General features: G+C 37.3%; 1 protein-coding gene across 2 annotated transcripts; it reads right to left on the bottom strand.

Annotated features, from left to right (window-relative positions):
* Positions 1 to 420: 420 nt before the first annotated feature.
* On the bottom strand, positions 421 to 8,021 carry LOC148863034 (ATPase 11, plasma membrane-type). 2 transcript variants are annotated; one of them, XM_088975897.1, is made up of 21 exons: positions 7,786 to 8,021; positions 7,554 to 7,634; positions 7,336 to 7,455; positions 7,110 to 7,208; positions 6,877 to 7,014; positions 6,598 to 6,732; positions 6,329 to 6,508; positions 6,048 to 6,254; positions 5,831 to 5,950; positions 5,621 to 5,740; positions 5,393 to 5,515; positions 5,201 to 5,305; positions 4,951 to 5,095; positions 3,056 to 3,220; positions 2,724 to 2,962; positions 2,520 to 2,552; positions 2,226 to 2,408; positions 1,690 to 1,875; positions 1,425 to 1,607; positions 1,153 to 1,331; positions 421 to 967 (listed from the first exon to the last, which is right to left on the bottom strand). In XM_088975897.1, the coding sequence occupies exons 2-21, from the start codon at positions 7,605 to 7,607 to the stop codon at positions 871 to 873; spliced, it is 2,811 nt and encodes a 936-aa protein (XP_088832023.1). In that variant the 5' UTR covers positions 7,608 to 7,634; positions 7,786 to 8,021; the 3' UTR covers positions 421 to 870. The 2 variants fall into 2 exon arrangements, with proteins under 2 accessions (XP_088832023.1, XP_088832024.1); XM_088975898.1 differs by lacking the exon at positions 7,786 to 8,021 and having other exon boundaries at positions 7,554 to 7,779.
* Positions 8,022 to 11,475: the final 3,454 nt, after the last annotated feature.

Here is an 11,475-nt window from a genome sequence, read left to right as displayed (position 1 = left end):
TTGATAATGAAATTTTTATGGCTAAAATGGTCATTATATTATTTACCTAAGAAATAAAAGAGCATGGATAAATTTACTTACCCAGGTAAGTGACTTACCGAAAAATGAACAGGGCCTAAAAGGTAAGAACAAGGCCTGAACCAACCACATCAAATGCTGCCTAAAATTTGTGAAGCAAAGATCCTATAATATCATTGTAAATCTAAAAAATATCTTATTATATCTTATTTTTGGTTGAACCACTTTTGTTCCCAGCAGTGCAGTGCAGCCAATCTCGGTTGATCTCCAAAAATGATACATACTTTCGCTGATACAACAAATACGCATGGGTGCTCTAGCATAGAAGACTACATTCTAGATCAATGCAAAAGTAAAACTAAGATTATTGCCTAATTTAGAAGAATAGTTGCCCCCCGTGTCTGCTGTCAATGCCTCAATGGTCATCCATAAATAAGTAAATTACAATCAGTATGCCTTAGAAATGAATGACCGACTCGGGAGGGAGGTAGCACAAGAGTAACAGACAACTAGTAGAATGCCAAAAATAAAGAAGAGCTTGCTCATATTGACATAAAAATGCCAAGACATACCTATCCCCTTGAGCACTTTCTTTCTCCCATTATGGAGCAGGAAGGGCAGGGAAACGTGAAGAACAAGAAAATAAGAAAAAAAACGGGGACCAACTAACACATTCACACTTCCTAAATTAACGCATAATGCTCAGGCACAATAACAGAAAGTTCTCTCTAGGGTGATGATATTATGAGGATGCGGGGAATGGCGGAGGATTGATTACATCTTTTACTCTAGAAGCACTACTATAAGTATATATATAATTATATATAAAGTACGGGAGCCATGCAGTTGACCTCAAACAGTGTATGCTTGCTGGATTGTGTCTATGTCGAGGCCCTTTAATCTAACCACTGATTCCACGTGACCTTTCAATGTGTGGAGTTCTCTTAGTCTGCAATTGAGTCAAGATAAGTTAAACAAATCAGTGTGCTTCTGGTCCCATAAACCATCCCCATTATCCCAAGCCAACTGCCCCACCCCCGCACAGACAAATAGAAATGGAAAGGAAATGGGAAGGAAAAAGGAAAAAGATAAATCACTCCAACAAAAAACAGTGATTTTAAAAAGCATGCTTACCTTGCAATCTCAGCTCTCCTTTTAGCCTCTTCAGCCATCTGATTGAGTTCTGTAAAAGTGGTGCGTTCACTGAACATCTTTGTGTCAGGTGGCTGTAGCCCATGAAGAGTCCTCTGAGCATGTGCCCACTTAAGCTCACGTGCTTCCTTCCCAAAATCCTTCTGTCTCGTGAAGGCAATCTGCAATACAGATAAGTTCGACCAACAAAGTAAGGAGATCATATCATATGGTTAAATTACTCTCACCAGTAGAGTGTGCATCACTGTCCATACCCTCTGTTCAATAACGAGATCCCAAGCCCTCCCGCTCAGAGCATATCTGATGATGAACTTTATGACATCAAGTGGGATGTAGACAATGATATTGTAAAGCCAAACAATACCAGCCCAACCCCATCCAATCCCTTCAATTGCAGCAAACCCCCAATTGGCATAGACTGCAATCAGTGTTGCTATCTGCAATAACAAATTAAAAGTAAGGGAATTCCAACGTAGGAAATCATCAACAGCCTGCAAACAAAGGAATAAGTTCACCAACCAGTTGAGCAACCACGAAGGCCACAACAAGCAACAAACCAGGGCGTTCCACAAAAGACCAACTCCGAGATCGTGTCACAAATATGAGGGCCTGACTGATGGTGCTCACTTGTAGATATATGGCTGAGGCAAGCTTTCTGAAATCATCATGAGCTTCTTTTTGGAGGGTTGAAACCCCAAAATGTTTCTAGCAAATCAACCAAGGAGCATATTAACTCCAACAACAAAGGCAATTTAACAGCATAATATGTGTGTGTGTGCACAGGGCCAATACTAAATATTAATCATTTGTGTTACATTTATCTACAAAATGATAATAATATTATTATTGAATCTAGAATGTTGATTTAATGTCTCCTCTTGTGCAAAGCAAACTTTATTGAATGTGTCATGATATTTGAAGAGAAATACAATATATAAACAGCAACCAATGTCTAGAAAAATATGTTCATATAATATGCATGCCACTAAACAAAATTGACTTGGCTGCATTTCTTTCCTTTTCTATCGATCTATCCAAAGATCAGATCTGCATACCGGGAAGAAGTCTGTTTTGTATGCTGCCCAAAAGAAAATAACTGTCATCATCGCCAAGTAACTACCAAGAATTATGCCAGTTGCAAAAATCTCAGCCAGCTTCCAGCTATCTGGCAAAGGAGATGGTTTTACCCTATCCTTCGAGTCAAACCTCCAGATAAGGGCCAGTAACATGAAACCAAGCTGTCAAAAGGGAAAGTAAATGGAAATTGGGTCATTAAAAAAAGTGCAAGAATAGTCTGTAAAGGTCATTTACATGAAAGAAACCCCAAAATCAACTTTCTGATGACCTACCACAATACGAATAGTTATAGAAACTGCGTAAATCTGCAAAGAAGAAAAAAGAAAGCAAGGGCAACATCAAGAAGAGCTCATATACTAAACAAGAACTGATCTTTTATTGATAAAAATGGAAATGAAATTCTGCTACTTATCAAAAAAGGAAAATAATTAAACCTCTGTGGAAGTTGGTTTCATTGACGACTTAAATTGCATTACCGTATAGTTTTTCATCCTCTGGAAGATTGCTCGACTAGTCAATACTGCACTGATGATTACACTAAGTCCAGGTTCTGTCAGGACAATATCAGAAGCACTACGAGCCGCATCAGTGGCATCTGCTACAGCTATCCCGATGTCAGCCTTCTTAAGAGCAGGTGCATCATTTACTCCATCCCCAGTCATTCCACATATATGTTTCCTTGCTTGCAAACGTTTTACAATTTCATATTTGTGCTCTGAACCAAAGAAATAGCAAATCCATCAAGATAAATAACCACGGAGAGAATATATTAAGTACTCAACCATATCTAACAATCCTGTTTCTCTACCAGGAAAAACACCAGCAAAACCATCAGCTTTCTCTATCAATTCATCAACTGGCAAAGCAGCAATCGACTCATCCTTGTTCTGGCCCAACAAAGCAGATGATGGGTACATATTGGTGCCCATTCCCAGGCGTCGTCCTGTTTCCTTTCCTATTGCCAATTGATCACCTGATTAAAATAAAAGGAATAAGCAATAGAATCATGCTAACAGTTTAAAGCCAAACTTAATTAAATAAAAACAGTGTGTGCTTTCTTTTGAGGGATCCATTAGAAATTGAAATACAAGAAATGACAAAGAAGATCAATTTCAGATGGCACAAAGAAAAGGGAATGATATAAGATATTCAAAAAAAAAACAATCCACAACATTTGGGCTAGGGACAGGCATCAATCAAGTCATCAAAAATGGTTCAATTAAATTGCACTTGCCAAGGCAGGGAAAATTTACAGCTAGCAGAATTAACCAGCTCTGATTTTTTATTCACCTTGAGCTAGATAGATGCAACCATATTGGAATTAAAACTGTGCAATAACCATATTGGAATTAAAACTGTACAATAATTGATGTTTAATGAAAAAATGCATGATTTGTAATATAAAATTGCAACCAAATACGGTTTTCTTTTACATTTTTAATAGTAAATGATATAAATTCAATCAAGCAACCCCATGATTAGTGGCATACACAACCATTTTAAAGGCTAATGCAAATAATGAGCTAACTCATGATTACACTTTTTTCTTAAAAGTGAATATTAATTTATAGAGTTATAGTTAAAATAAAGCTATGTACCAAAGGGTGCACTTTCTTTTTGCAAATGTGTGATAAAAAATTAACAATCATGAAACTTTTTCTATTATCAGCCAGAAATCCTGTATATTATTGTCTATATAATGAAATATTTCCGTTACCTATCAAAAAAAAATCAGCCAGAGATCCAACCCTTTTATGCTTTCCAAGATGTCATGTTTCAATTACTAGAGATTTGTCTCCAGTATTCTGATCAAGAACAGAACAGCATGTATTAAAAGGAAAGACACAGGAAATAGAAATCAACATAACTTGAGAAATTTCGCATGGGGCCCACAAGGGACCACTAAATGTGCCACATGAAGAGGTGAGATTGAAGATCCAGACTCTCATCTCCAGCACCCAACTTTTCCCCTCCCAATTTCAGTGATCAGACAAATCTCCATTTCCTTATGTAAGAAAAGAAAGCATAAGACTTTCTTTTTTCCTAGTATAAATAGCATCTCAAACCCTTATTCAGCAAGATGTTCAAGTTTACACTTGCAGTGTCATTTCTTCCTTTGGATCAATTAAGACCAAACACCTAAGGTTTCCCTTATACCATTTTTGATGGTCTGCCCTTTGTAATATCAGCCTTAGTCAGTGTAAGAATTGATAGAGAATGTCAACAACAATAAAAGGTATTTAGTTGTCATTTACTTTCTGGTTTTCCTGTTTGTACCTTATTGGCAACAAGGGTATTTTGCAATTATTCTTTATTTTAATTCGGAGTCCTTCATGAGGTTTGGAGTCTTGAGACATCTTTCACTAGTTGAATTATTTACTCATTGGAGAAGTTTCTATAGCATTCAAACTCTTCATTTTCAGTCTTTAAAGGGTCTAAATTGGTTATGATTATGTTGGTTTGAGGGACAAAAGAATATCTAAATTTTGTCATTGAAACTCTTTTGGTCATCTGATGCTAGCAAAATCCTACAAGTGATTCCTAGTTGTAACTTGTAAGTTCGTAACATAAAAAACTTAGGGGGTGTTTGCCAATATTCTATTTACAAAATATGTACTTAACTAGCCAACTTAATTTTGGCAATCAAAAAGGCCTTCCCAAACATGAGACAGTAAATGCATGCATCAGAAGATAGAAACCCACCTGTAATCATTTTAACATTTACTCCTAGGTTAAGAGCCCTCCTTATTGTCTCTGCGCTGTCATGTCGGGGTGGGTCAAAAAGTGGCAAGAGACCAATGAACTGCCATGGACCCCCTGAGCTCTCTTTCCTGCCATCCGGGACTTCCTGTAGATCAGAAAATCATCCACCAAATAAACACAGGAAAAAAATGAGTTATAAACACCATAGGACAGTAGGATCAGCAAAGCAGGAAATAAATTAATCTATCACCTGGTATGCCACTGCAAGAGATCGTAATCCTCGTTCTGCAAATTTATCAATCACAGCATGGACCCTACGCTCTATTTCTGACTTATTGTGTACAAGATTCAGAATCTGAAAACCACATCACAGGTAGGAATGTGGATAAACAACCAATAAACTAATAACTATGAAAATACACACGAGTGAAGATGGACATACCTGCTCTGGTGCACCTTTGCTGACTCTATGCATTTTGCCTTCACTGTCAATATAAGTGAGAGCAGTTCGTTTATCAGTTGGGTTGAATGGCAGAAAGTGAACCTCTTGAATGCCAGCCCGTGCCTTTCAGTGGTAAACATGATAAAAATTAAAAATATATACACCAAATAGAAACAACAATATACTTTAATATCTAAAAGTAAACTCACTATGATAAATCAAACTTACTTCCTTGGGGTCAGCCAGCATCCCAACTATAGCAGTGTCTATTGCATCCTGGTTTTCAATTCGTGAAGCTCGGGCTGCCATCAGCACAACAGTATCAGCATGAACTCCTTTCGTGAAGACCTGAGTAAATAAGACAAAGGGAAGGATTAGAAAATGGATATGAAGTATGCTCTCAATTAGACATGCATCCTTAAATCAACCCCTTACTACCTCAATCAGATTCTTGTCAACTGTTAGCTTGTTCAAAGTAAGAGTTCCAGTCTTATCACTGCAAAGAACATCCATGCCTGCCATTTCTTCTATTGCTGTCATTCTCTTAGTGATAGCTCCCTGTAGATGATAACATAATTGTACATGTATTCAGCATTATCAACCAGAAATAACCAATTAAAATGGTTATATCACTAGTAAGTAGTCATTGATCAACCTGCTGGGATAAGCGGTGAGAACCGATTGCCATTGTTACTGATAGGACGGTGGGCATAGCAATAGGAATCCCTCCAATAAGAAGCACCAGAAGATTGTCGATTCCAGGACGATATTTCCTGTCTTGAATTGGATACATGACAATAATTTCTATTATCATTCCAACAGCAATGGAGCATATACAGAAGTTTCCAATTGCAGTCAAGACCTACAATGTACCCAACGAGAATTAAAATCAGCAACCAGGATGAAGCACAGATGAAGAAGGTTGCACTTTCTTACCTTTTGGAAGTGACCCACTTGGTTTGTGGTGTCCACAAGGTGAGCAGCCTTTCCAAAGAAGGTATGCACACCAGTGGCAATAACCACCGCTTCTATCTCTCCTTGTTTACATGTTGAACCAGAATAAACACCATCCCCTGGGCCTTTTGTCACAGGCAGAGACTCCCCTGTAAGTGCAGACTGAGGAAACAAAGGATGGCTCATGTAAGAGTTCCCAATACAATCAATTAAATATCACAAAGACAAACCAAAAATAATTACAGAAGCACCTGGTCGATTTTCAACGGATCCCCTTCAAGGAGACGAGCATCTGCAGGGATAATGTCCCCTAGCTTAATACTAATTATGTCACCTGGGACAAGAATAGAAGCATCTTCCTCACTCCACCTTCCATCCCGGAGGACCTGCAATATTGTTCATTGAACGCTACATAAATAAGGATTTCAGACATAAAGGGAAACCACCACCCACAGCCGAACATGAAAGAACAAAAATAATGACGTTATCCTGAAACAACGGAATAAACTGTTTCCGGCCACTAGTACGACCTTGGCTTTGGGGGCAAGACGAGCCATGAGAGCAGCAGCGGCATTACCCGCGTTGTTTTCTTCAATGAAACTGATGGTGGAGTTGATAACAAGTAGAGTAATGATACCCACGAAATCCTGCCAGTCAGGAGGCTTTCCCTGAAAAAGATAGGGGACAATATAGAATAATGAACAAATCCTTGATGATAAGAACTAAAATCCATGAAAAAGAAAGCAAGAAAATTAATGCTCACTCCTCCATTGGCAAGAGCAATAGCCATAATGGCAGCAGCTTCCATGACCCATGACAGGGGATTCCACATAAACCCTAAGAACTTCAAGACCTTACTCTCCTGAAGCAGAACAATAAAAAAAAAAAAAAAGAAGAAGATGAAACCGATAGCATCTTGAATTACGGTGAAAAACAAGTAGAACGTTGAGTAAGAAGAGGAGAAGGGGAGAATAGAGGTAGTAGATAACCTTTTTCTCCTCAAGCTTATTGTGTCCGAAAATAACCAATCTCTCCTGCGCAGCCTCGGTTGTGAGACCATCCTTGCTACATCTCAAGTTCTCAAAAACCTCTTCAATCGGTATGTTTTCCTGCAATCACAAGTTCAATCCAGGGCGAAAACACGAATCAACAACCCACACTTGCAATAATCAAAACAGTGAATAGGCACGCAGTCTAGATCTAGTACCAAATCTACAGCCTCCTTCAACACAGCCTCCAGAATTTCAGCTTTGTCTCCCATGTTTATCCCTTCTACTCCTTCCTGCTTCTATCAATGACACAACAACGAAAAATAACCACGAACAACAACGAAATTAATAAGCTACCACGAACCGAAAATAGAGACCACCAGAAAGTTTCTTTTTCTCTTTATCTGACTTGAAATTTAAAAAACGAAGAAGAAAAAGTGTAGTAACAACCTAACGGGGACGAAAACAGCAGAAAGCAGATACAGATACAGAGTTGAAACGGAAAAAAAAAAAAAAAAAAAAAAAAAAAGCTTTCTGTATCTCTTTTGCTTCTCAATTTTTTTTCTGGAAAAGCCAGAAAGGAAGTTGGATGTCTCTCTCCTCTCCTCTCAGCGGGTTAGGGCACGACGATCGTTCCTTCTCTGGATAAACTAACTGCACTAAATGGTGGAGCATGTACTTGGCGGGTACAACTCAATATTATATTTTATTTTATATTTATTAAAATTTAAAATAAATTTTAACCTTTTTTATTTACTCCATTAAAAAAATAAAATAAATACAAGGAAAGTCACGTATGGTTCAACCACTTTGACAGAAAACGAAAAAAAAAATGTACTCAGAGGTTAGTAAATGGACTCTTCCTTCTTTCTTTCTTTCTTTATTTCCGGGTCTTTTGTCTTCGGCCATTCGGATCTTCGCATCGGTCTATATTTACTCCTAATTCTTCGCTCTATGTTTGACACCTGTCGCGGTAGTTCACGCTGACTCGACCACTGGTCCGAGTCCAACAACCGTATTCGGTCTTCCCAAAATAGCCTTTATATTTATTTTTTATTTATTTATTCAATTAATCAAATAAATAGGTATGTATTCACCACTTAGGATCACCGTTCGGTGAATGTATGTTTGTCTTGTAGTAGTCCTTGTATTTCAAAACAGATGACTATGATAGTACCGTGGGCTGCGTTACATGTAATCGTTCCTAGTAAAAACAAATAACATATTACATATCCTCGTTGTTCTAATTATGGAACAAATGTATGGTGGGGGGCACATGGCCCATGTGGGAGAAAGAATTTTACCAAAAAGGACAAGATTTTGGTGGAATTAAATTAGATTTTTTTTTCCACAGTGAAAATATAAATTCTGCTTTTTGGGCATCCGTTTACGCTTTTCACGGTAAAGTAGGGAATATTTTTTTCCGACTTTTTTTGCTAGGATTTTGGGTTTCTCCTTCTACAAGAAGAAGGGAGACTTTACCTTAAGAAGGTAAAAGGCAAAATTAATTTAGGAAAGTGATTTGGGCACTTCCCAATTTTTTATATGAGTGCATTCCTAATGTTAAGTAAAGATTCGGATGACAACGGGTGGGTTCGGTATGGATGAGCTTTAAAGCAGACCCGATCCAACTTGATGCCCTGAACCTGCCCCGGCCATGAATGGACCGGATGCGATACAAAATATGTGAAGTATTAATTAAGAAATAATTAAATTAATATAAAATGAAGGATTAAAACGCTTAATATTTAAATATATAAAATTCATGGCATATACCAGATCTCCAACCCATGAGGTCATTACCAGTTGACATGACTAATACCAAATTTATGGCTGTTCATAAACACCGATTCTACCAACCCGATCTAATTAGACGTGAGTTGTTGGTTTTTAACTATTTTCTGTTAGTTTTTGTTCATGCATTATATTAACTTTCTTAAGGGATTTTTGGACTGCACTCCCTTTCATAAATCTTTTTTGCAGCCCCTTCCTAAGCCCCATATCAATCACACCCTGCACATGAATTTGGCATTAGGATTCAGTCCATCCTTAGGTGGAATTATGATTTTCTAAGGTGGATCGAATCATAAAAACCCCTTTTTAAAAACTTAAAGCATGTTTCATTCATTCAAGAAATTGATACAACTATAAAGAATTGCCAAATAAGACCAATGAAAACATAATGAACTTTTGCAATCAAACAAAGGTGAATTTAAAATCACCAACATAAGTAGATAAGCACAACTCCAATCCACCAAGTGAGAGAAGTGACAAAGAGAGGTTCCAAAAGAGACTTCAAAGAGACGGTAATAGTATAGTTGGGGTAGATCCGCAAAAGACGGCAGAGCCCTGAACATTACAACTGCTACCAAACATTGGAATTGCCTTCCATAATTGCATCCATTGGAGAATTGCAAACGAATCTGACATGAAGTGCATCTACCAGAGAACCATGAATGAATTGAATCATGGATGGTCAAACGTAAAACAACATCCACCAGTATCGAATGCTCAATACAAGATCAAAGAGAAAGTAACCCCCTTATCAAAACAAAAAGAAAAAAAAACACAAAAAGAGGCGAATAATGGAGAAAACCAAATGGAAAAGGCGACGGAAATAGATGGGAGGAAGAACAGAAAGGAGAGAACCAGATGGGAAGAAGAACAAAGAATGAAAGCACGGGAAGAGGGAAGGAAATAAACGACAAAAAGAGGAAAAAAAAAACAAGAAAAGAAAAGAGAGGATAATGGAAAGGGGACTCCTCGAAGGGAGCCACCCCAAAAGAAATTTCTAGGATGGAAAGCAGACGCCGAATAGAGATATTGAGAAAACCTCGAGAAACTCGAGAGGGAAGCTCTCTCTAAACAGAGAAAGAGGGAACGGTTTTAGAGAAACCACAACAGTTTCAGAAGTTACATGGCTTTATGTTAATTTGGGAAGTCGATTCGGTTTTGGTTTGATTATGTGTAAATCAACTAAAATCAATCAAGACTCGACTATAGATATGTATTAATATTTTATATTTAAAATTTAAATTTTTAATATAAAAAGTGAGAATAGTATCATCATATTTTATATTTAAATTTTAATTTTTTAATATAAAAAGTGAGAATAGTATCATCATATTTTATATTTTAAATTTAATTTTTTAAGATTAGTTTTTAATAATATCGCTGCAATTATTAATTAACTTTGTTGATTTTAATTTTTTATCCAATCAAACCATGTATTCTAGTTTAACAAATTAGTCTTGGGTTGTCTTTGAATTGACTAACCAAATTGATATAACCTGAGTTAACTGATTTTCACTAATGATTGGTTGATTTATGGAGAACTCTCCAACCCGACTATCAAATTGGTCCGATTGGCCAAACTTTTCTCAATAAAGGGTAAGACAGATTGATTGCTTAACCAGCTCCATTGACACACACAACATTTTTTTTCCTTTCCCTATTATATTCATCTCTGTCCTCTTATGTGTGCAGATACACCTGCCACACAATTAGTCATCATAATTCTTCTATTATATGTAACAATTACACATGGTTGAACATATGACAATGTTTTTGGGTTCAAATTTTTTACCCAAAAAAATGTTGGGAAAAAGGCAATTCCTGCCCAAATTTGGCGCAAATGAGCCAAAATCCGTTACCCACGAAACACTAGGACTGCACGTTGGAAACATTTTTATGAATGGCAATATACTGAATGTAACTGCAGTGTATTGTGGGTAAGATGTTGGTAGGAGATTGGGACTCAAATATGTTGGAAGGTGCACTAACTTTCAAGTAAAGTATCTAACTGATTGTAACAAGGACCTATGATCGAGTGGGTAGGTATTTGCTACCAACAAAATGCTCTCAACACTGTCCCTATAGGCCATTGCAGTGCGGCTGCAATGGCTTGTTGGGGCGTTGCTGAAATTGAGTTGGTAGCTAATCGCCTGATCCGAACTCGGATCGTGTTCCACCTTCCACCTTTCACAATTCACAATAGTTTGAGGGGAAAGTTATCCAGTGTTGTATAGTCCATTTTCCTACCAAGAAAATGTTGCCATGTTTAATATTCTTGTGCCATGTAATAAAGCTTGCTTAACAACCAGCTGACTAGTAAGCCCATTCCCTTTTTTTCCTTTTTTC

Source organism: Nelumbo lutea, chromosome 3, assembly GCF_056320005.1.
Source record: "Nelumbo lutea isolate HS-2025 chromosome 3, American lotus-T2T, whole genome shotgun sequence".
NCBI classification, from domain to species: Eukaryota; Viridiplantae; Streptophyta; class Magnoliopsida; order Proteales; family Nelumbonaceae; genus Nelumbo; species Nelumbo lutea.
This window is presented reverse-complemented; position numbering and strand designations above follow the sequence as displayed.